Consider the following 20,586-nt stretch of genomic DNA (forward strand, 5'->3'; position numbering starts at 1 on the left):
CCCCCACCAATCACAAGAAACCAGAGTGACAAAGAGAAGCCAAATCCCATAGAGTAGAACAGCATGCTTGATCGCCGCTCCATTCACTCTCGGGCCTCCAGTGCCTCACTCTTGTGATTGGTGGGGGCCCCAGCAGTCGGGTCACCACTAATTAGATGCTTATCTTATTTTATTTTTTTTGCGGACCGTATGCGGAACCATTCATTTGAGTGGGTTCGAAAAAAAACCAAAAAACTGAAGTTACTCCGTGTACATTCCGTCCCCATATTTCCGTTCCGCAAAAAAATGGAACATATCCTATTATTGTCCGCATTACGGACAAGGATACGTCTGTTCTATTAGGAGCCAGCTGTTCCGTTCCGCAAAATACGGAATGCACACTGATGTCATCTGTATTTTTTGCGGACTGCAAAATACATACGGTCCTGTGCATGAGCCCTTAGTCGTATTCAGCGCTACTAAAAAGCCTTGACCTCCATCTTATTCATTAGACTTTTTTGAGATATAGTCTTATCTTGATGGACACATTAATCCTCGCTGTAAAACACTAATACTAAGGAAGAATTTGGAAAAAAAAAAAAAAGAAACATTAAAATGATTTATTAATGAAATAAATCAAAACATGTAACGCAGCATCGGGCAATGAGGATACAGATCAAAGGCACTTCAGTGTAATGTTTTATGTAAAACTGGCTTCATAATGTCCCATTTCTTACCCAAAATAAACCTTATTTCTGGTCTGTTGGAATAATGAAGACATGACTCGTCAAGAGAAAGCGGCCCTTTTTTTCTTCCAAATTTTTGAGGTTTTGAAATCAGGATTTCCCATTGTGAACAGTCTACTACACATAACTTATGACACGTGCACCGTCTAGATCTTCCACTTTTACACAGCGTCCACTTGCAGGGAGACGGTCAAATCCTTGGTTAATTCTGTAACATCCTCCTCTATTGCCGATTGAGTACCCGAGGCTGCATCCTCCACAACTTTCTCTTTCCTGCACTGCTTGAGGCACTTGTCCAGTCTCTTGATGAACAGGTCAATATCTTGCTTTTTAATGCCAATGGCGGATGCAGCGTTCAGGTAAGCGCATGGATAGTCATTGCTGTGAGACATAAAACCCTTGAAAACGTATCCACTGACTGTTTGTGATGTTCCAAGTGGCACAACCCTGGAGGAGATTCAGCGGGAAGAAAGTCAGAACTGTGCAGTAGAAAACAAGTGGCGGATATTCAGTGTACCACAGGAGGAGAAGGCTTATCTGTCGGACTATGTTAGGGTGTAGGTTCTGGTCTATGTCTTTTTGTAAAAAATAAATAAAATTAAAAAAATCTATTAAAATAAAAATTTAAAAAATTTAAAACGACAAAGCTCTTTAGTGTAGAGGTGGATTTTCACGACCCGATATTCGGGCAGATTATCGAGAACGAACATTCCTGCAAAAGCTCGCTCCTGAAAACCTGGCAATCTAAATGTGCCGCCGATCACCTGATGAATGAGCAAACGGCTCGTTCATTGGGTGATGCTGACGTTCGTGCAGGAACACCAATCATCATTTCTGGGCAGCAGATCGTGTGGTCTAAACAGTGATCTGCTGCCCAGAAACAATGATTCTGTATGGGGATGAGCGATCATAATAGCGATCACTCATCCTCATAATGTGAAGGAGATCACTGCATGTAAATGCGCAGCCTCCTTCACTAAACGAGCAGCCGACTGTCGGGAAGGAACGCTTCCTTCCTGACAATCGGCTGTAACATCGCGCGGTGTAAATCCACCTTAAGAACCATGTTCAGAGGATACAGAGAAGTTGGGGGTGAGGCCATAAGGAGCTCTGTCTACCTGGATGAAAGGACAGAAATACAATGCAGTTGTGGGCGAGTTCTTCCAGAATTTAGTATAGGCCAGCTTTACACATCGTTTACCTATGTTTTCTATCGTGTTTTTTTTTTGTCAGGATTTTGGTTTCTGGCCTTTTTCTATATATAAACTTCAAAAATACCATAAAAGTTGCATGTAATAGATGGTGCCAATTTAAAAAAAAAAAAAAATTCCATAAAAACCACTTGAGATCATCTTGTACATGCGGTTTTCCCCAGAATTAAGACCTAAAATGTGCGTGAAGGAGGCCTAAGGGACAGTCAAGGCCCTCCTTAAAAAAGCACCGGTCTAATTTCCCGAATTGCCCCTCATGAGCCTAGCTCCGTTAAGGGCACACTATCTGTGGTAACCACTTCCTATTATGTCTGAAGCTTCTCAAGTTGAGCTGCTCTAACCCTCTCTATAAGGGTTCGTTCACACGACCGTGGTTTGGTTCCGCATCCAAGCCACATTTTTTGCAGCTCGTGCGCGGACCCACTCACTTCACTGGGGCCGCAAACGATGCGGAGAGCACTCAGTGTGCTGTCCGCATCCGCTGCTCCGTTCTTTGGTCCCGCAAAAATTATAAGTCATGTCCTATTCTTGTCCGTTTTGCAGACAAGAATAGGCATTTCTATAAACGGCTGTCCGTTCTGCTTCGCAAATTGCGGACTGCAAAACATGGCACGAGCTCCAAGACTAAGTGTTAGGGCTTATACACATGAACGTGTGGAGGCTTTCCCGTATTGCGGCACACAAACAGCAGGTCTGCAATATACGGGCACCAGCCATATGTGCACCAAATCACGGGTGCGGACCTATTCACTTGAATGGGTCCGCAGTCCGGAAGATACAGAGCGGAGGCACGGAGCAAAAATACATTTCGGTCCGTGTCTCTGCATCATAAAACAAGAAGTTCTATTTTTTTTTTTGCAGTGAGGACGGATCGCAGACTTATTCAAGTTGAATGTGTCTGCATCCGTCATCACAGGCCACACGGATGGTGCAATTTGCGTTCCCCATTGCACGGTATAGGTGGCACACGTTCCTGTGCATGAGCCCTTAGCAATCCCATGTCTGCAGAAAGCACGCTAATCAGAATACCTGACTAATAAACTATGGCAGCCCGCGCAGCCAACCAATGTGAAAAGAATGGGTGCACGCCCGATATCGCTGTAATGTAGAGGCCTAATTGCATTAGGCTTGTCAGTAAAAGCAAAAGAAAGGAAGAGACCACTGTGGTACTCAGCAGAAGTGGCCAAAATCATTAAAAACAAAAAGATAGCATTTAGTACGGTAATAAAAAATAAAATAAAAATTATATATATAAAATAAACGAGGATGACAGGCAAATATATAAGATTAGGCAGAGAGAGGCCAAACAAAGTTATAAGAACTTCTAAAGCACAGGCAGAAGAGAAATTAGCTCAATCAGTGAAAAAAGCGATAAGGAGATTTTTGTGAAACTCACCTGTAAAATCTTTTTCTCGTCTTTTCCATTGGGGGACACAGACCATGGGTATAGCTTAGAGGTATTAGTAGGAGGGACACTATGCAAATGAAAGAGCTCCTCCTCCTCGGGCTATACCCCCCGACTCCACCAGGAGGAACTCAGGCGTTGCACAAGCAGTAGGAGAAGGAGCAAGAAAAAATCATGGAAACCATCGGACCAAGCCATAAGGTCCAATCAGAAACAGAAAAACTGAACTAAAGACCCCTCCTGCAACAGGAATAATGGGTGGGAGCTGTGTCCCCCAATGGAAAAGACGAGAAAAAGATTTTACAGGTGAGTTTCACAAAAATCTCCTTTTCTCGTACTTTTTTCCATTGGGGGACACAGACCATGGGACGTCCAAAAGCAGTCCATGGGGTGGGAAAAAATATCAGCACCGCCAGAAGGAACGCCCAACGGTCAAACAGGAACCACAGCCTGCAAAACCCTGCGGCCAAAGCCGCATCAGCCGAAGCCAGTGAATGCAACTGACAAAAATTTGCAAAGGTATGCAAGGACGACCAGGTGGCCGCCGTACACAGCTGAGACGCAGAGGCACGATTGCGTCTTGCCCAGGAAGCCCCCACCGCCCTAGTGGAGCGAGCGGCAATCCTAGCCGGGGGAACTCCACCACAAGCGCGACAAGCCGCGGAAATAGCCAAGCAGATCCAGAGCGCCAAGAACGGCGGACGGAAGCAGTAGCCGCGAGAAACACCTTCAGGACCCGTACAACATCCAGGGACTGCAGAGTGCGTTCCTTGGGGTTAGCCGGAGAAGGACAAAAGGAAGGCAGGACAAGATCCTCATCAAGGTGGAAGGGAGAGACCACCCTGGGCAAAAAGAAGGGGACTGGACGGAGCACAACTTAATCCTGGTGGAAAACCAGAAAGGCTCCTGACAGGAAAGAGCGGCCAGCTTCGACACCAGTCTGACTTAAAAGCTCGTGATGGGATGTGAACTCACAGCCACTGCATAATAGCCCAGAACTTTAATCACTACGCTATGTAGCTGTATCAGAAGCTATGGTCACAAGGAAGTCCAGATGAGAACAGTCAGAGAGACCCTCCTCAAAGGCTCGAAGGGGGCCGACTGCAGAGCGCGCAGAACCAAATTGAGATCCCAAGGAGACAAAGGGGGAACATACGGGGAACCGAATGCGCCACCCCCGAAGAAAGGTCACCACCGGACCCTTAAGAGCAAGGGACCTCTGACGGCCCGCGCCGAAACCTGACCTTACAGGGAACTAAGCGACAGTCCCTGCACAAGCCCAGACTGAAGAAAAGACAGTACCATCAAGATGGAAAACCGAAGGGGAGGGAACCCCGAACCCTCACAAAAGGACAGGAAGGCCATCCAGGTACGATAGTAAATCCGGGAGGAAGAAGACTTCCCCGGACTGATCATGGTCCTAACCACTGAATCCGAGAACCCCATCTTCATCAGGATGGCGGTTTCAACAGTCACGCCGGTAAACGAAGAGACCGCAAATTCCGGTGGAAGAACGGGCCCTGAGACAGTAGGTCCTGTCTGTCGGGAAGAGGCCATGGGGCGTCCGTCAGCAACCGAGCCACGTCCGAAAAACCACGCGCGGCGAGGCCACTCTGGGGTGATGAGAACGGTCGGATTCCCTTCCGCCTCGAACTGGCGTAGACCCTTTGGTAGGAGAGGAAAACAGAGGAGGCTGAAGTCCTGCCACGGAGACACCTGCGCATCCATCCGTACGCCTCCGGATCTCGGGCGCGAGCCAGGACCACTGGGATCTTGTTGTTGAACCCGGACGCCATTAAGTCCACATCCGGACGGTCCCATCTGTGGCAGACTTCTTCGAACCCTTCTGGATGCAGAGACCACTCGCTTGGATCCACCGTGTAGTGGCTTAGAAAGTCCGCTGTCCAGTTGTCCACTCCTGGAATGCCAACTGCTGACAACACCGGAACGTGCGTCTCCACCCACGTCAGAATTCTCTTCACCTCCTGCATCACCATCCGGCTGCGGGTCCCGCCCTGATGGTCGATATAGGCCACGGCCGCAGCATTGCCCGTTTGAACCCGCACTGGGAGGCCCGCAAGGAGAGAGGTCCAATAGGAGAGAGAGAGCGGAAAAAATCGCCCCCAGTTCCAGAAAGTTGATTGGAAGGCGAGACTCTGCCGCCGACCAAATCCCCTGAACCGTGCGAGACTGGAAAACGCCCCCCCCAACCCAGGATGCTGGCATCGGTGGTGGCGATCGTCCAGGAGAATGCGAGAAAGGAACTCCCCGACCTCAGGTTCATCGGGAACAGCCACCTAGGGAGAGCTGCCCGAACCCGCTGAAAGGTAAAGGATCTCCTGTTGCGCCAGGCGAGTGTGAAACTGGGCATATGGAAGGCCTCGAAAGAGGCTACCATAAGACCCAGGACCTGCAAGTATTCCCGAATGGAGAGGCACGGGGAGCGCAGCAGATGCGACACTGCCCCCTGGATCCGAGAGGACTTGAAGGCTGGTAGAATACTTTGGCAGCCAAGGTGTCCAAAATCATCCTCCGGAAGGAGAGCCTCTGGGACGGGAAGAGGCAGGAGTTTGGGAAAGTTACCAGCCAGCCGAACCGTTCCAGAGTCTGAACAGTGATCCGGACGCTGTCCTTGGTCTGCGGTAGAGAGGGGGGCCTCTATCCGGATATCGTCCCGATAGGGCAGCAAAGGAATGCCCTTGGTACGAAGAAGCGCCATGAGCGGTCCAGGACCGTGGTAAGGACCCGCGGGGTGGTCGCCAACCCGAAGGAAGGGCGACAAACTGACAGTGTCGACTCATAATGGCGAAGCGCAGGAATCGATGGTGGGATTCCGCAATCGGGACATGTGATAGACCTAGGAGCAGCAGGGCGGGCTGACTGGGCCCTCTAGCGCCGGGAAGGCTGGTGCAAAGGAAGGCCTCTTTGCGGGCGACCTGAGACCCCCGGCGGAGGAAGCAGGCGACGGCCTACCAGATGAGAAACGGCAAAAGGCATGCAGAGATGAACTCGTCCAGCTGATCCCCATAAGGTCTGGAAACCCCAAAGGGGAGATTAGCAAGGGAACGCTTGGTGGAGGCGTCAGCGTCCCACACCTTCAATCAGATCTCTTCGCGCTGAGTGACAGAGATGGCCAACCTGCGGGCAAAGAGGGAAACAATGTCCCTAGAAGCTTCGCAAAGAATCTTAGAAGCCTGAGACATCTGGAGAACCAACTCCAGTGTGTTAGTAGCCGCATCTCGTACCGCCAGTTCCTGGTGGTGGTGCTGTAACCACACCGAGAGAGCACTGGCTACTCCTGCTGAGTGAAAGGTAGGTCACAGGGACGCGCTGCCAGCGAAAAAAGGACCTGGAAGAGAGTCTATGCGTCTGTCTACAGCATCCTGGAAAGAGGAACTGACTAAGACAGGAAGGGCCATATAATTGGCTAATCCGGCCACCGGAGGATCCACCTTAGGGGGAGGAGACACCTCTCCTCGCCGTCAGCAGGGAAAGGAAAGTATATTCATGCGCTGGGTGGTCGAGAACCTTATTAAGACTACCCCAGGCCCTGGACATGACCGCGGAAAAATCCCTCATGGACCGGGAACATGGTAGTCTCCGACTGCCTGGACGGAAAAAGGGGGAACTCCTGACCAGTGGAAGGAGGAGAATCCCCTTGGAGAATAAAGGCGTCTCGGACAGCCGCCACTAAGTCAGCCACCCTGGTGGAGAGCTTAGGCGAGGGGTCCCGCTCCATGACCTAATCAGAGCCGGAAATTCTCCTTCAGACTTGCGCTCCCTAAGGGAGGGGAGAGTCGCCCCAACGCGCCTCTAGACGAGGGGGGGGGGGGGGGGGGAGAGCCGGAGCCATCCGAGGAGGGATGCTGCTGCTCACACTCCCTGTTAGTAGTCGGGCGTCTTCTGTGGAAAACCACTTAGAGAGGTGGTTGGCGTCACAGGATTTGAAAATGCCCTATAGTCCAAAAAGGACCTGGCTCGTCCGAGCCGGATAATTCCCCTTCGGATTACTCTCCCTAGGGAGGGGGAAGAGCAGTCCGCAAGCGCCACCGGCGAGGTGAGGGGGGTGGAGAGACGGAGATATCCGAGGTGGGATGCTGCCGCTCACGCTGCCTCTTCGTAGTCAGTCACCCACTGTGGGGACCACAGAGAGATGGAGTTGTTAGCGCCACAGGATTAAAGGACATGGTTGCCTTGGCGACTAAGACCAATTTAGCGGCCGCGCTGGACATGGCAGATGCCCAAGCGGGGACCGCAGGCTCCCATGGACGTGGAGGAGGGGGGTAAGGCAGGGATGCAGGTAATACTTATCTGCTCCTGCAGATCTTCTCCCTCTACTCCAGGACCAGCAGGGATGCACCTCTTCAGGCTTCTGACTCCTTGTCCAGGAGTGCAGTGTTCTGGTGGAGGGTGGCAGCAGGAGACCCAGTAGCTGGTGGGATACCGGAGCTGCAGGTCGAGCCCGGATCCACTTGTCTTCTTTGGGGGGCAATGGAGGCAGCCAGGCAGCGTCCAAGGACGGCGGCGGGCATTCCACGGGGGACCAGGAAGGCGCCATGCCGACCTGTGTCCCCATCTAGAATAATGTAAACAATTATTGAAGGCTGAAAGGGGCTTTGAACTCAGAAAGCCTGGACATGGGGCAGCAGCAGCAGCAGCATTACCACTGAGCTACCGGCTTGCCTGGCACAAAACGGAGTAGAGTGATGAGGAGCTGCACGGCCGTGAGCAAACAGAGTCTCCGGTGTAAGGAGAGTCAGAGCGGCATGCCGAGGCTCCGCCCCCCCGAACGCGTCATTATGGCGCGAAAAAAGCGCGCGAAATAAGCGCGCGAAAAATATGCGCGAAAATAAGCGCGCGCGAAAATATGCGCGAAAATAAGCGCACGCGCGAAAATATGCGCGAAAATAAGCGCACGTGCGAATAAGCGCACGCGCGCGAAAATAAGCGCACGCGCGAACAAACACCACGTGGAGGAGCGGCCTGCCGGCGGGCGCTGAGAGAGCGCAGCAGCCAAGGCCTGACGAGAGAAGCGCTGAAGCCCACAGTTTAAGGGGGAAGAGATGCCAGTACTCCAGTGCCAAAATGAAGAAAGTGCCCCATCAGGATCCTTCTTCAAGCTCACCCAGGTAGCCACAGACAAACAGACACAGAGGGAGGGGGAGGGACTGGGCAATACTTATCTGCTCAGCATGCTCCCTCGATGTCCAGACCAGCAGGGATGCGCCTCTTCAGACTTCTGACTCCAATCCAGGAGAACAGTGCTCTGGAGGAGGGTAGGCAGCATGGCGTCCCAGCAGCTGGTGGGATGCCGGAGCTAACAGGTCGAGCCCGGATCCACTTATCTTCTTGGGGGGAAATGGAGGCAGCCAGGCAACGTCCCAAAGACGGCGGCGGGCACTCCACGGGGGACCAGGAAGGCGCCATGCCGACCTGTGTCCCCATCTAGAATAAAAATAACAAAAAGGAGTAGAATCAGAGAGTGTCAACCTCCTTCACCAGACACTAAGCAAAGACTGAGTTCCTCCTGGTGGAGTCGGGGGGTATAGCCCGAGGAGGAGGAGCTCTTTCATTTGCATAGTGTCCCTCCTACTAATACCTCTAAGCTATACCCATGGTCTGTGTCCCCCAATGGAAAAAAGTACGAGAAAAGACATTCTTCAGATACACAAATGAAAAAAGGAAACTAAAACAAGGAATTACCAAATTAAAAACAAAAGAAGGAAGGTATATGGAAGAAGATAAATAACTAGTTGACTGCCTCAATGAATACTTCTGTCCAGTTTTTACAAAGGGAAATGAAGGAAAAGGACCTCAGTTATGGAGGAAGACTAATGCATCGTTTGATGCATGTGTCTTTACAGAGGAAGAGGTTCTAAGTCAGCTGTCTAAAATTAACACAAATAAGTCAAAGGGGCCTGATGGGATACACCCAAAGCTATTAAAAGAGCTTAGCGGTGAACTAGCAAAACCATTAACAGATTTATTTAACCAATCACTGGCAACAGGAGTCATCCCAGAAGATCTGAAATTGGCAAATGTTGTGCTCATTCACAAGAAAGGTAGTAGGGAGGAATCGGGCAACTATAGGCCAGTAAGCCTGACAACAATAGTGGGGAAATTAATGGAAACCATACTTAAGGAGAGGATTGTGGAACATCTAAAATCCCATGGATTGAAAGATGAAAAACTGCATGGGTTTCCTTCAGGGAGATCATGTCAAACTAATCTTATTGATTTTTTTGATTGGGTGACTAAAATAATAGATGGAGGAGGTGCAGTAGACATCGCTTATCTAGACTTTAGTAAGGCTTTTGATACTGTCCCACATAGAAGGCTTATCAATAAATTGCAGTCTTTGGGCTTGGACTCCCATATTGTTGAATGGATTAGGCATTGGCTGAGGGACAGGCAACAGAGGGTTGTAGTCAATGGAGTATATTCAGACCATGGTCTTGTTACCAGTGGGGTACCTCAGGGATCTGTTCTGGGACCCATATTATTTAATATCAGCGAAATTGCAGAAGGCCTCGATGGTAAGGTGTATCTTTTTGCTGATGACACAAAGATTTGTAACAGGGTTGATGTTCCTGGAGGGATACACCAAATGGAAAAGGATTTAGGAAAACTAGAGGAATGGTCAAAAATCTGGCAACTAAAATTTAATGTTGATAAGTGCAAGATAATGCACCTGGGGCGTAAAAACCCAAGAGCAGAATATAAAATCAGTGATACAGTCCTAACCTCAGTATCCGAGGAAAGGGATTTAGGGGTCATTATTTCAGAAGACTTAAAGGTAGACAGACAATGGCACAGAGCAGCAGGAAATGCTAGCAGAAGGCTTGGGTGTATAGGGAGAGGCATTACCAGTAAAAAGAGGGAGGTGCTCATGCCGCTCTACAGAGCACTAGTGAGACCTCATTTGGAGTATTGTGCTCAGTACTGGAGACCATATCTCCAGAAGGATATTGATACTTTGGAGAGAGTTCAGAGAAGAGCTACTAAACTGGTACATGGATTGCAGGATAAAACTTACCAGGAAAGATTAAAGGAACTTAACATGTATAGCTTGGAAGAAAGACGAGACAGAGGGGATATGATAGAAACTTTTAAATACATAAAGGGAATCAACAAGGTAAAAGAGGAAAGAATATTTAAAAGAAGAAAAACTGCTACAAGAGGACATAGTTTTAAATTAAAGGGGCAAAGGTTTAAAAGTACTATCAGGAAGTATTACTTTACTGAGAGAGTAGTGGATGCATGGAATAGCCTTCCTGCAGAAGTGGTAGCTGCAAATACAGTGGAGGAGGTTAAGCATGCATGGGATAGGCATAAGGCCTGCCTTCATATAAGATAGGGCCAGGGGCTATTCATAGTATTCAGTATATTGGGCAGACTAGATGGGCCAAATGGTTCTTATCTGCCGAAACATATGTTAAACACACCATTTCTGTGGCCCCTGCTTACACTACCTGGACACAAGATGTATGTCCAATTCAATACTATCCTCTCACTTGGGTTATAAACTTTGTCCACTGGGTGGCGCTTTACATATTCAGTTCTCCCATTCAATTAGCCATACAAATATGAAAATTGATTATTATAAGATATTAGCTCATGCTGATAATCACTATATACAGATCAAACGAGGTATGAGGCACACTGATGTCTCACTGATATCCTGAGATTATGAGAGAAATCTTACTTTTTAAATATGGATGAGGTCCTATGGGAGAGGAGTTAAAATAACATACCGCCCCTCCCATGTGCTGTATCGGTTTCCTAGGTTGTGGATCAGCTTCTGTACTTCCCAGCAGTACGGAGACATTACCGCCTCAGCTGAATATGATCTACGAGGCTGCTGATCGCCAGACGTGTGGACGCTGCAGTTTTGCTCAGAGCTGGTCAAAACTCAATAATTCTGAGTAATAAAGCATTTTGCCCTTAAAGGGAATTTATTGGCTTTCCTGATCAATGAACTCTGCATCATGTCATTCCTCTTTTAATCCTCCTACAAATTTATAAGTTAGCTGACATCTAGGCATTACCAGTTGGGAAGGGGGGGGGGGGGGATGCCCCTATGTACTTTGGTACACACCCTTTTAACAAGGGGAACGGTACTACATATTCATTTATAAATGTTCAGGAGGAATAACAGAGGAACCGCACCACACAGAGTTACTAGAAAAGATGCTTCAGGATCATTGATTGTGGGTATTTACTAAAACTGAGCGGTCAGGACAGCTCACGGGTCGCGCTTAGGACTACAGATGTAGCAGGGTTAACACTCAAACGCTTAACTCAAATTTCTTAACTCATCGCGTTATCTTGAAACAAAAGCCACTGAAAAGCAATTGAAGGTGTTTGCTTAACGCATTTTTAGATAACACGTCTCATAAAGCACGAGTGTTAACTCTACTACATCTGTAGCTCACACTGGGCCAGCCCCTTTTAGCGGTAATTCTTGAGAAGGACGACAGACACCAGAAAAGCATTCAGTCTCCAAGAAGCGAAAAGGGGATATTTACCCAGTTTGTGTTAGAAAGCATCTATAGACATACGTGGAAGGTTTTCAGGATATAAAAGGAAGTGGATGATCAAATTTGGGCTAAAACAAGGGCATACGAGTCACTTCCTGAGGGTAATAAGTTTCGGCTATTTCAGGCCTTAAGTGTTAGTTACTTTGCTGCTTTTTAGCTTTTCTCCATCAGGACACAGCAATGAGGAGTGACTGAAGTCTACAGTAGTCTGAAGTCCATCTACTGTCTTATCAGCTGCTGTCACTCATCCTTTACACTGCAGCTTAGCTCTCAGACTGGAGGTGAATCAGGTAACTGTGCCCCATCTACTCCTAAGGAGCCTAAATAGGAGAGCTACTGTACTGTAGTTTTATTGTATTTCTGATAGATCATAGGTGCAAGCCTCCACCTTACCATGTGCCTTTTGTGGCAGAAGAGACCATTGGGGACTCCGGTGTGACCGCTACGCTCCTTATAGCCAACCCCCGAGCCCCATCTATCAGCGCACATTTCCTAGGAAGCCTTTGTTCCCCAGTGTACGAAACACTCACCGGGCACCGGACACTTGTCTTGTGAAGAGCATGGACCCAAGCTGGGTGATGGCCGAGCCGCCCTTGGCACTCAGATTCTTCAAAGACATTGCTTGATGGTTAGAAGAAAGTGAGAAGAAGTAAGTGGATTTCATACAAGGCCACATCTGACAATTAGGGAAACCTAACGATCGTATATACAGGTAGAAGCTATAAATTGATTGTGTTGGCAGTGTAGTACACGCTGGGAAAGCTTCCTGCAGATACATTCACCGTGACATGTTCGTGTGCATGAGCTCTAACACTGCCGCTGATTACCCAAGTAAACGCCCGTTCATCGGGCAATCCAAATCATTCAACAGGTTTACAAATCATTGCTTGCCAGTGGCAGATCGTGCCGTCTAATCACAGTCTGCTGCTGGCAAACCGTGATTCAGTATGGGGACGAGCGGTGGCATTAGTGATCACTCCTGACCATACTGTGGAGGAGATTGCTGCATGTAATAGCAGTGGTCTCCTCCACTGACGAGCAGGCGATTGCCGGGAAGGAACGCTTCCCTCCCGACAAATTGCCTGGATGATCTGCCTGTCTAATACAGCCATAAGAAAATATTCTAGTTTACATCCAGAGGTCGATATACAGCACAGACCTATGAATTCTCAGTCTGGCACAACTAAATCCAGTCGAGGCTGTACGAAGGGGCTTTCTGGGAAGTAAACATTGATGGCCTATCTATCCTAGAGGTGGGACCAGTCAACCATCTGTCTAAGGGGGTGTCCCAACCCTGACAGCAAATGTTAGGGCCACCAAAGAGGTCTGGGTTATTCCCACCAATGAGAACATGCGAGCCCAGCATGCTTACATAAGGGTATTAGGTGAGGGGGGACTTTAGGCACAACAAGCACTTGAATGGGGCAGAGCTGCACTTAGGCCATGTGAACGTTGAACCCAGGGAGCGCCGCAGTCTCTTCATACAGATGATCGGTGGGGATCCTGGGTGTCGGACCCCCACAATCAGATACTGATGACCTATCCTGAGGAGTCATCACCCCTTCTTTCACTACTATGGAAATTCCAAAAATAGCTGACCAAGTGCTTGGCTATTTTCGGAAGTCCTATAGCAGTGAATAGAGGGTGAAGCGTTCTCTCCATTTACGTCAAGGCCCTGTTCTTGAGATGGGAGTGGATCGGGCATTTATCTTTGTGCCATAAGTGTCTAGAAGGGTCTGGTGCAGACTTCAGCTATAACTTATAGCCAGTTTCTGGTGCAAGTTATAGTAAATCCGGTGGAACGCGGCAGGGTCCACCACTCTAGCTAAGCCCCAACCCCTTTTCTCAAGTGACCATTTAACGTGATGTCACAGCGCTAGGAAGTGGTCACAGCGCTAACCGGAGCACTAAGGCCTCTTCAAACAGCTGACTGGCAGAGGTGCCATGAGTCGGACCCTTGATGACCTATCCCGGGGATTGGCCATTAATATTTTACTTCTGGAAAACACTTGTAAGGTACAATCTTGACATCTTAAAAAGTGTGTGCTGTAGTTTGCAGAATCCCAGGAGGCTCTTATAACCATTTCCTTGCAGCTGAATACTTTAACGTCACATAGCGCAAATTATCAGAAAGCATTTGTGCCCGGCATTCACACAGCGCAGCGGAGAAACGGAGCCATTGATTGTACTGAACCATTACGTCCGGTCTAAGTGCTTACGGCAAGTATCCCTTTGTGCTGATAATACAGATTCACTGCAGTCAGATTATACTTATTTTACATCCATTTATCTGAATATGAAGCTTTTTAGATGGAAGAATCGGATGTATACAGCAGCGGACAGAAGGCTTTTGGTGTACTACCTCCTTCGTGATCAGAAAGCCATGCACTCGCTAGATCCTCCCCATCACGTTACATACATTAAACAGGGCTGAAAAGCTCATTAAATTGTCTTAATAAATTAAAGCACACCTAAACTTTTTTATTTATTTAATAATTCAATGAAAATGCTGAACTCTGTAATATTGTATATTTGTACACTTATTTCCCTCCTATTTCCATACCCACATCATAGACTGCGTTTAAACTTGTATGTTAGGTAAGGACCATACAGTAAAACTATTCTGCTAACTGTCTGGCCCACCGACGTGCTGTCAATCCAATACATTAGAATACTGGAATTTTAAATGAAGTCTGTCAGCAGTTTTGAATTGTCAGGCTGCTGACGGACTCCATTTACAATTCAACTAGGTAGGGGATGGGAAGAGCAAGACAAACATGTCTTCTGCGAATAAAAATATTATCCTGCCAGGTCCTGCTCCTGCAAGTGTCCAGGAGGCTAGGCTTCACTGTGAAGGGCTTTCTGCATTGAGCTGCTTCTCAGTGTCTCATCTGCTGAGCGACAGCGGTAACATGCAACCAGGAGGCCACTATGACCATCAGAGCAGAGGGGCAGAAGACAGTGAAGCTCTGCCTCCAGTGCACTTGCAGGAGCAGAACCTGGCAGAATAAAACTTCATAGTCACACTATTCCTGATGAGAAAAGCTCAACAGAAGGCATCTTTGTCTTACTATACCAGCTCCTACCTAGTCAAACTTAAAAAGCTAGAAAGAGGGAGAGAGAGAAAAAATGGGAAGGACGGCAAGTACAAAACAGACACTTGGCAAGTGCCACTCACTTTTTACAGTTATACAGAGGGCATAGCACCTTTTACAGCATAGATGACTTGTCCTGAACTGCTGCACACAATCCTTCACAGCCCCGGACCCCGGCCAGTTATGTGACAAGTAGAAGTAAGGAAAGAGGAATTCAGATGCGGGGAGTCTGTCAGCAGTCTTGAAAACACGAAATTACTGACGTATTCCTTTAGAAAATTCCAATAGTCTAGTGTACTGGATTGACAGCACCTTGGTGGACCTGACCGTGTCAGAATACAAAAATATTCACACTACTCTGGATACTTGCTGTTCCCTGCCCCTAACTAGTGCTGTCAGCAGTTTTGCTTGGTCAAAACTGCAGACAGATTCCCTTTAAACAATTCAGTAGGTGATTGGATGAGTGCTAAGGATAACTACATGGCACATCCTCTCAAATGTAATGCAGTCAGATATTCAGACCCCATATAGAACTATTACACCAGCACGTCCGTGGCAGTGAGCTCTACAGTGGTTGACATAGGCACTTACATAGATTATTCTCCTATTCCGTAATGTAATTTATAATCTAAAACTAATGTAATCCCCAGGAAACTACGACGGAATAGGAACATCTACATCATAACGTCATCTCTACAATTCCATGGTCCATAGGGGGTCTGTGTTAGTTAATGTGGACTGGATCAGGGCTTGTGCATACGAACGTATTTTCAGTCTGCATCAGATCTGCATTTTTTGGGGGTCAGGTGCAGACCCATCAACTTCATTGGGATGTGCTTTCCGAATCCGTATGTCTGTTCCACGGCGCCACATAAAAAACACAACATGTCTTATTCTTGTCGGTTTTAGGGACAAGAATAGGACAGTTCTATAGGAGGGCAGGACATTCCAATCTGCAAATAGCGGAACACACGCGGCTGGTATCTGTGTTTTGCGGATCTGCAATTTGCGAACCGCAAAAACAGTTTAGAACAGGGTTCGTTTTATTCGGATGGGGTTATTTAATTTATTTTTTATTTTTGTTGGATTGTCTGGATTTTTGTACAATTGGCTGGAATTTTACTGTATTTGCAATTTTATGACAGTGTAGACTCACCACCGTTTTCCACACAACTATGGCAGTGATGTGGCCATGTGTCTCATGAAACACTTCTCTGAAAATTGCTGTGCTGTAAAGCATACTAATTATTTTATTTCACTTTCCCAGCGATATGGGATTATGTGGGGTATCTAGTATCCTCTCGTTATATTCACTTACCCAATGAAAATGGCATTATGTAGGGTATTGGTAACCGCTTGTTATATTCACTTACCCATTGATATAGGGTTATGTGGGGTATCTAGTAACCTCTCGTTATGTTTTGCAGCCAAAGCCTTCAGTTCATTGGCAAGATATGTAAATAATTCCTAGAAAAGACAATCAGCGCTCATTAATTACTGAAAACCACAACAATACATAAACGTAATAAAGACAATGGTCACGACAGGACCGTAACAAGAACAAACAGTATGGGGCACGGATGGACGGATGGATAAAATCAAATGGGTGCCAGCTTATGGAGATCTCAATATATAGTAGAAATCAGCAGTACTGCAAAGTCAGGTTAAAAAAAAGTGACATTTATTCCCCCATGTAGAGCAGCATCTCTGTCCCGTCACAGGACCTTTTACAAGTTTGAAAAGGGTCCTGTGACCGGATAGAAATGTTGCTGTACATGGGGGAATAAATGTCACCTTTTTTGCACCTGGCTTTGGAGTGCTGCAGATTTCTACTACATTTATATATCTACATCGATATACACGTGGTCCGGTTTTACTGAAAAAGGTTTTATCATAAGAATAAAACAAAAACACAACTTTCTGCTTCTAAAATATCAGATCTAGTAAACATTCCTCCTTTAGAGAATAAACAGTACAAATACTTGTGCAAATATTTTCGCCCTTATCTAATTTTAAGCGAAGAGCAATACCCCCTTTTCCTGGTTCGAGAGGCATTTGTGTGCAAGCAAAACCAACATCCAAGTTAACCCCTTCAGGACCCTGCCATTTTTCACCTTAAAGGGCTTCTGTCACCCCCCAAAAGTCTTTTTTTTTTAGACTAACTAAAATACTTATACTGCGATTTTCCAATACATAGTGCTCTTACCCTTTTCTGTTGGCTAGTTTCTTTAAAAAACGGCACTTTTATCATATGTAAATTACCTCTCTACCAGCAAGTAGGGCGGTTACTTGCTGGTAGCCGCTGCATCCTCCTTTCAAAAAAACGCCCCCTCCTCCTGCTGATTGACAGGGCCAGAGAGTGCTCTCCTCCTCCGGCTTTCGGTTAACGTCATCGGCGCAGGCGCACTGAGGAAGTGCTAAGGAAGCGAGCGTCCTTCTCTCAGAGCGCCTGCGCCGAATGAGGTGCAGGTGCGGGATTTGAATTGCAGACAGGGCCAGCCGGCGGAGGAGAGCACTCGCTGGCCCTGTCAATCAGCAGGAGGAGGGGGCGTTTTTTTCACAGGAGGATGCGGCGGCTACCAGCAAGTAGACGCCCTACTTGCTGGTAGAGAGGTAATTTACATATTATAAAAGTGCCGTTTTTTAAAGAAACTAGCCAACAGAAAAGGGTAAGAGCCCTATATATTGAAAAATCGCAGTATAAGTATTTTAATTAGCCTAAAAAAAAAAAAATATATGACTTTTAGGGGGTGACAGAAGCCCTATAAGGACCAGGCCGTTTTTTGGAAATCTGACATGTGTCACTTTATGTGGTAAAAACTTTGGAACACTTACTTATCCAAGCCATTCGGAGACAGTTTTCTCATGATAGATGTAAATTTCAGTACAAAAAAAATTGGAAAAAAAAAAAAAACAGATAGTGATACCTCCTAAATCAGTTATTACTTTACATTTCCCATATGTCTAATTTAGGTTTGGATCATTTTGCGAATGCCATTTTATTTTTTGGGGACGTTAGAAGGCTTAGAAGCAAATCTTGAAATTTTTCTGAAAATTTCAAAAACCCACTTTTTAAGGACCAGTGCAGGTTTAAAGTCACTTTGTGAGGCTTACATAATATAAACCACCCAAAAATGACCCTATTTTAGAAACTACACCTCAAGGTATTCAAAACTGATTTTACAAACTTCTTTAACCCTTTAGGTGTTCCACGAGAATTAAAGGAAACTGGAGATGAAATTTCACTTTTTTGGCAGATTTTCCATTTTAATTAATTTTTTTCCAGTAACAAAGCAAGGGTTAACAGCCAAACAAAACTCAATATCAATTCCCCCGATTCTGTAGTTTACAGAAACACCCCATAATGTGGTCAGAAACTGCTGTACGAGCACACGGCAGGGCGCAGAAAGAAAGGAACGCCATATGGTTTTTGGAGGGCAGATTTCACTGGGATAATTTTAAGTTGCCATGTCACATTTGAAGACTCCCTGGGCTACTGTCTTATGTAGGGGCTCATTTTTTTCAGAATGAGATGACGGTTTGATTTGTACTATTTTAGAGTGCATATGACTTTTTGATCGCTTGGTATTACACTTTTTGTGATGTAAGTTTTTTATTTTTACGGTGTCCACCTGAGGGGTTAAGTCATGTGGTATTTTTATAGAGCAGGTTGTTACGGACGCAACGATACCTAATATGTCTAATCATGTTTTAGTGTCTGCATAGTCCGAGAGCCATATATTTTTTTTCTTTTTTTGGGGGCGATTGTCTTAAGTAGAAGCTAATTTTTTGTGGGATGAGGTGACGGTTAGATTGGTACTATTTTAGGGGCATATGCCTTTTTGATAGCTTGGTGTTGCATTTTTAGTGATGAAAGATTATTTTTTTGACGATGTTCACCTGAGGGGTTAGGTCATGTGATATTCTTATAGAGCCGGTCGTTACGGACACAGCAATACTAATTTTATGTGTTTTATTTGGGGAAAGGGGCGTTTTTTTTAGTTTTTTTTTATTATAGAAAACTGTTTTTTTCACTTTTAAATTTTTGTCCCACTCTGGGACTTCAACTTCTGGGGGTCTGATCCCCTCTGCAATGCATTACAATATCTTGCGTATTGTAATGCATTGCATGTCAGCTTGAATGCTGACAGCCTGCCTGTGAGACCCACCCTAAGGGCTGGATCTCACAGGCTTCCGTAGAAGGCAAGCCCCGATGCCTATGGAAGGCATCGTGCTTGCCTTCTCTGCCATCGGGTCCTCGTCACTGCAGCGCGGGGACCCGCTGGGGAAGCGGAGGGCACACGTACCCTCCGCAAACCCTGTGCGTGCTATGGTCAAAGCATTGACTGCGGCATACAAGGGGTTAGTACGCCGGCATCAGTGTTTTCACAGATGCCGGAGTATGCAGTAGGGGTACGGCTGTCAGTGACTGCTGGACCCCTGCCGCTGATTGGGTGGGAGCAGCACCTGCACCCGCCCGATCAGCCCGCCATACATGTACGGCGCGGGTCCTTAAGGGGTTAATCTCTAACAAACAAACAAACATCCCCTCCCTCTAGAGAACCCATCCATTCACAAATATATCTCTAGATGCAAGAGAACTCTTACAAAACCCTTTCAAGGAGGTATCTAACACTGCTTAAGTCAAATGTACGGCAGAGTAGATGCAAATTGCTGGAGATGCGATGGTATGAGGGGCTCTTTCCTACATATTTGGTGGGACTGCGAGTCAAACAGATCTTCAAGATCCTCAATAAAGTCTGTACCACTTCCCTCTCACTTAAACCTGAGACAGCTCGGCTCTTGCTGTACCCCTCAGATTTAAATGCGAAAACTAGACGGCTTTCTAACCACATGCTCGCAGCTGCTACACTTCTAATCCCATTGCATTGGGAGTCTAGAGATGTTCCCTCAACTCTACACTGGCTATAGAAGGTGGAGCAGATCGTCAGATTTCAAGTAATTTCTTATTGAGAATCAAGGTCACATCAAGTCTTCTCACGTATTTGGGTACCTTAGTCCAGACACAGGGGACTTCTCTATGACTCCTGCCCCATACCCGTTCTCTCTTAGCTCTCACATCTGGTCAAGCTCACACTTCTATTTCTAATGTGCTTTGTACATCGCCCCCCCCCACTCCTCCTTTTCTAATCATGTAAAGCGGCTTTAGTTCTCTACTAGTTCTAATGGTGTCAAGATTACTCGAAAATGACAAAGTTCTGCAATTTTGATTCTTTCAATTGTGCAGTTTAGCGAGTATTATAAGTACTAATTACTGCCCTTAAATGTTTTAGCCAAAATTCTTTGCACCGACGCCGTCAGTTTGTTATATTCAGTTATATTGTTTTCACTACTTCTATTTGAGATACCGATAAACAGATTTTAAAAAGAAGACAAAAAACACAGCAAAACTAAATCCTTGCCCGTTTGGCACTTACTATACATCAGGTCCCTGTACGACAGCTGCCAGCTTATACAAACCATACTTCAGCAGCAACCTCTGCTATAAACTGCCCCACACAGATCTCCTTCCCGTGCCCCCAGCCTGAGAGCTGCTTCTGGCTGCTCCATGCCCATCTTTGAATGGGTTTTCTGGTAAAGCTCAAGTAT

At 46.6% G+C, this 20,586-nt stretch overlaps 1 protein-coding gene across 1 annotated transcript in view; it reads right to left on the minus strand.

Annotated features, from left to right (window-relative positions):
* Positions 1-584: 584 nt before the first annotated feature.
* SEPSECS (Sep (O-phosphoserine) tRNA:Sec (selenocysteine) tRNA synthase) overlaps positions 585-20,586 on the minus strand; it is a 45,371-nt gene continuing 25,369 nt past the window's right edge. Inside the window, exons 8-10 of the mRNA XM_044296532.1 lie at positions 16,350-16,443; positions 12,412-12,502; positions 585-1,172 (exon numbers count right to left, since the gene is read on the minus strand). Of these exons, the coding sequence (XP_044152467.1) occupies positions 887-1,172; positions 12,412-12,502; positions 16,350-16,443 (471 nt within the window). The 3' untranslated portion in view covers positions 585-886. The remainder of the gene's footprint in view (positions 1,173-12,411; positions 12,503-16,349; positions 16,444-20,586) is intronic.

The sequence above is a fragment of the Bufo gargarizans genome, chromosome 1 (assembly GCF_014858855.1).
Source record: "Bufo gargarizans isolate SCDJY-AF-19 chromosome 1, ASM1485885v1, whole genome shotgun sequence".
Lineage (NCBI taxonomy): Eukaryota > Metazoa > Chordata > Amphibia > Anura > Bufonidae > Bufo > Bufo gargarizans.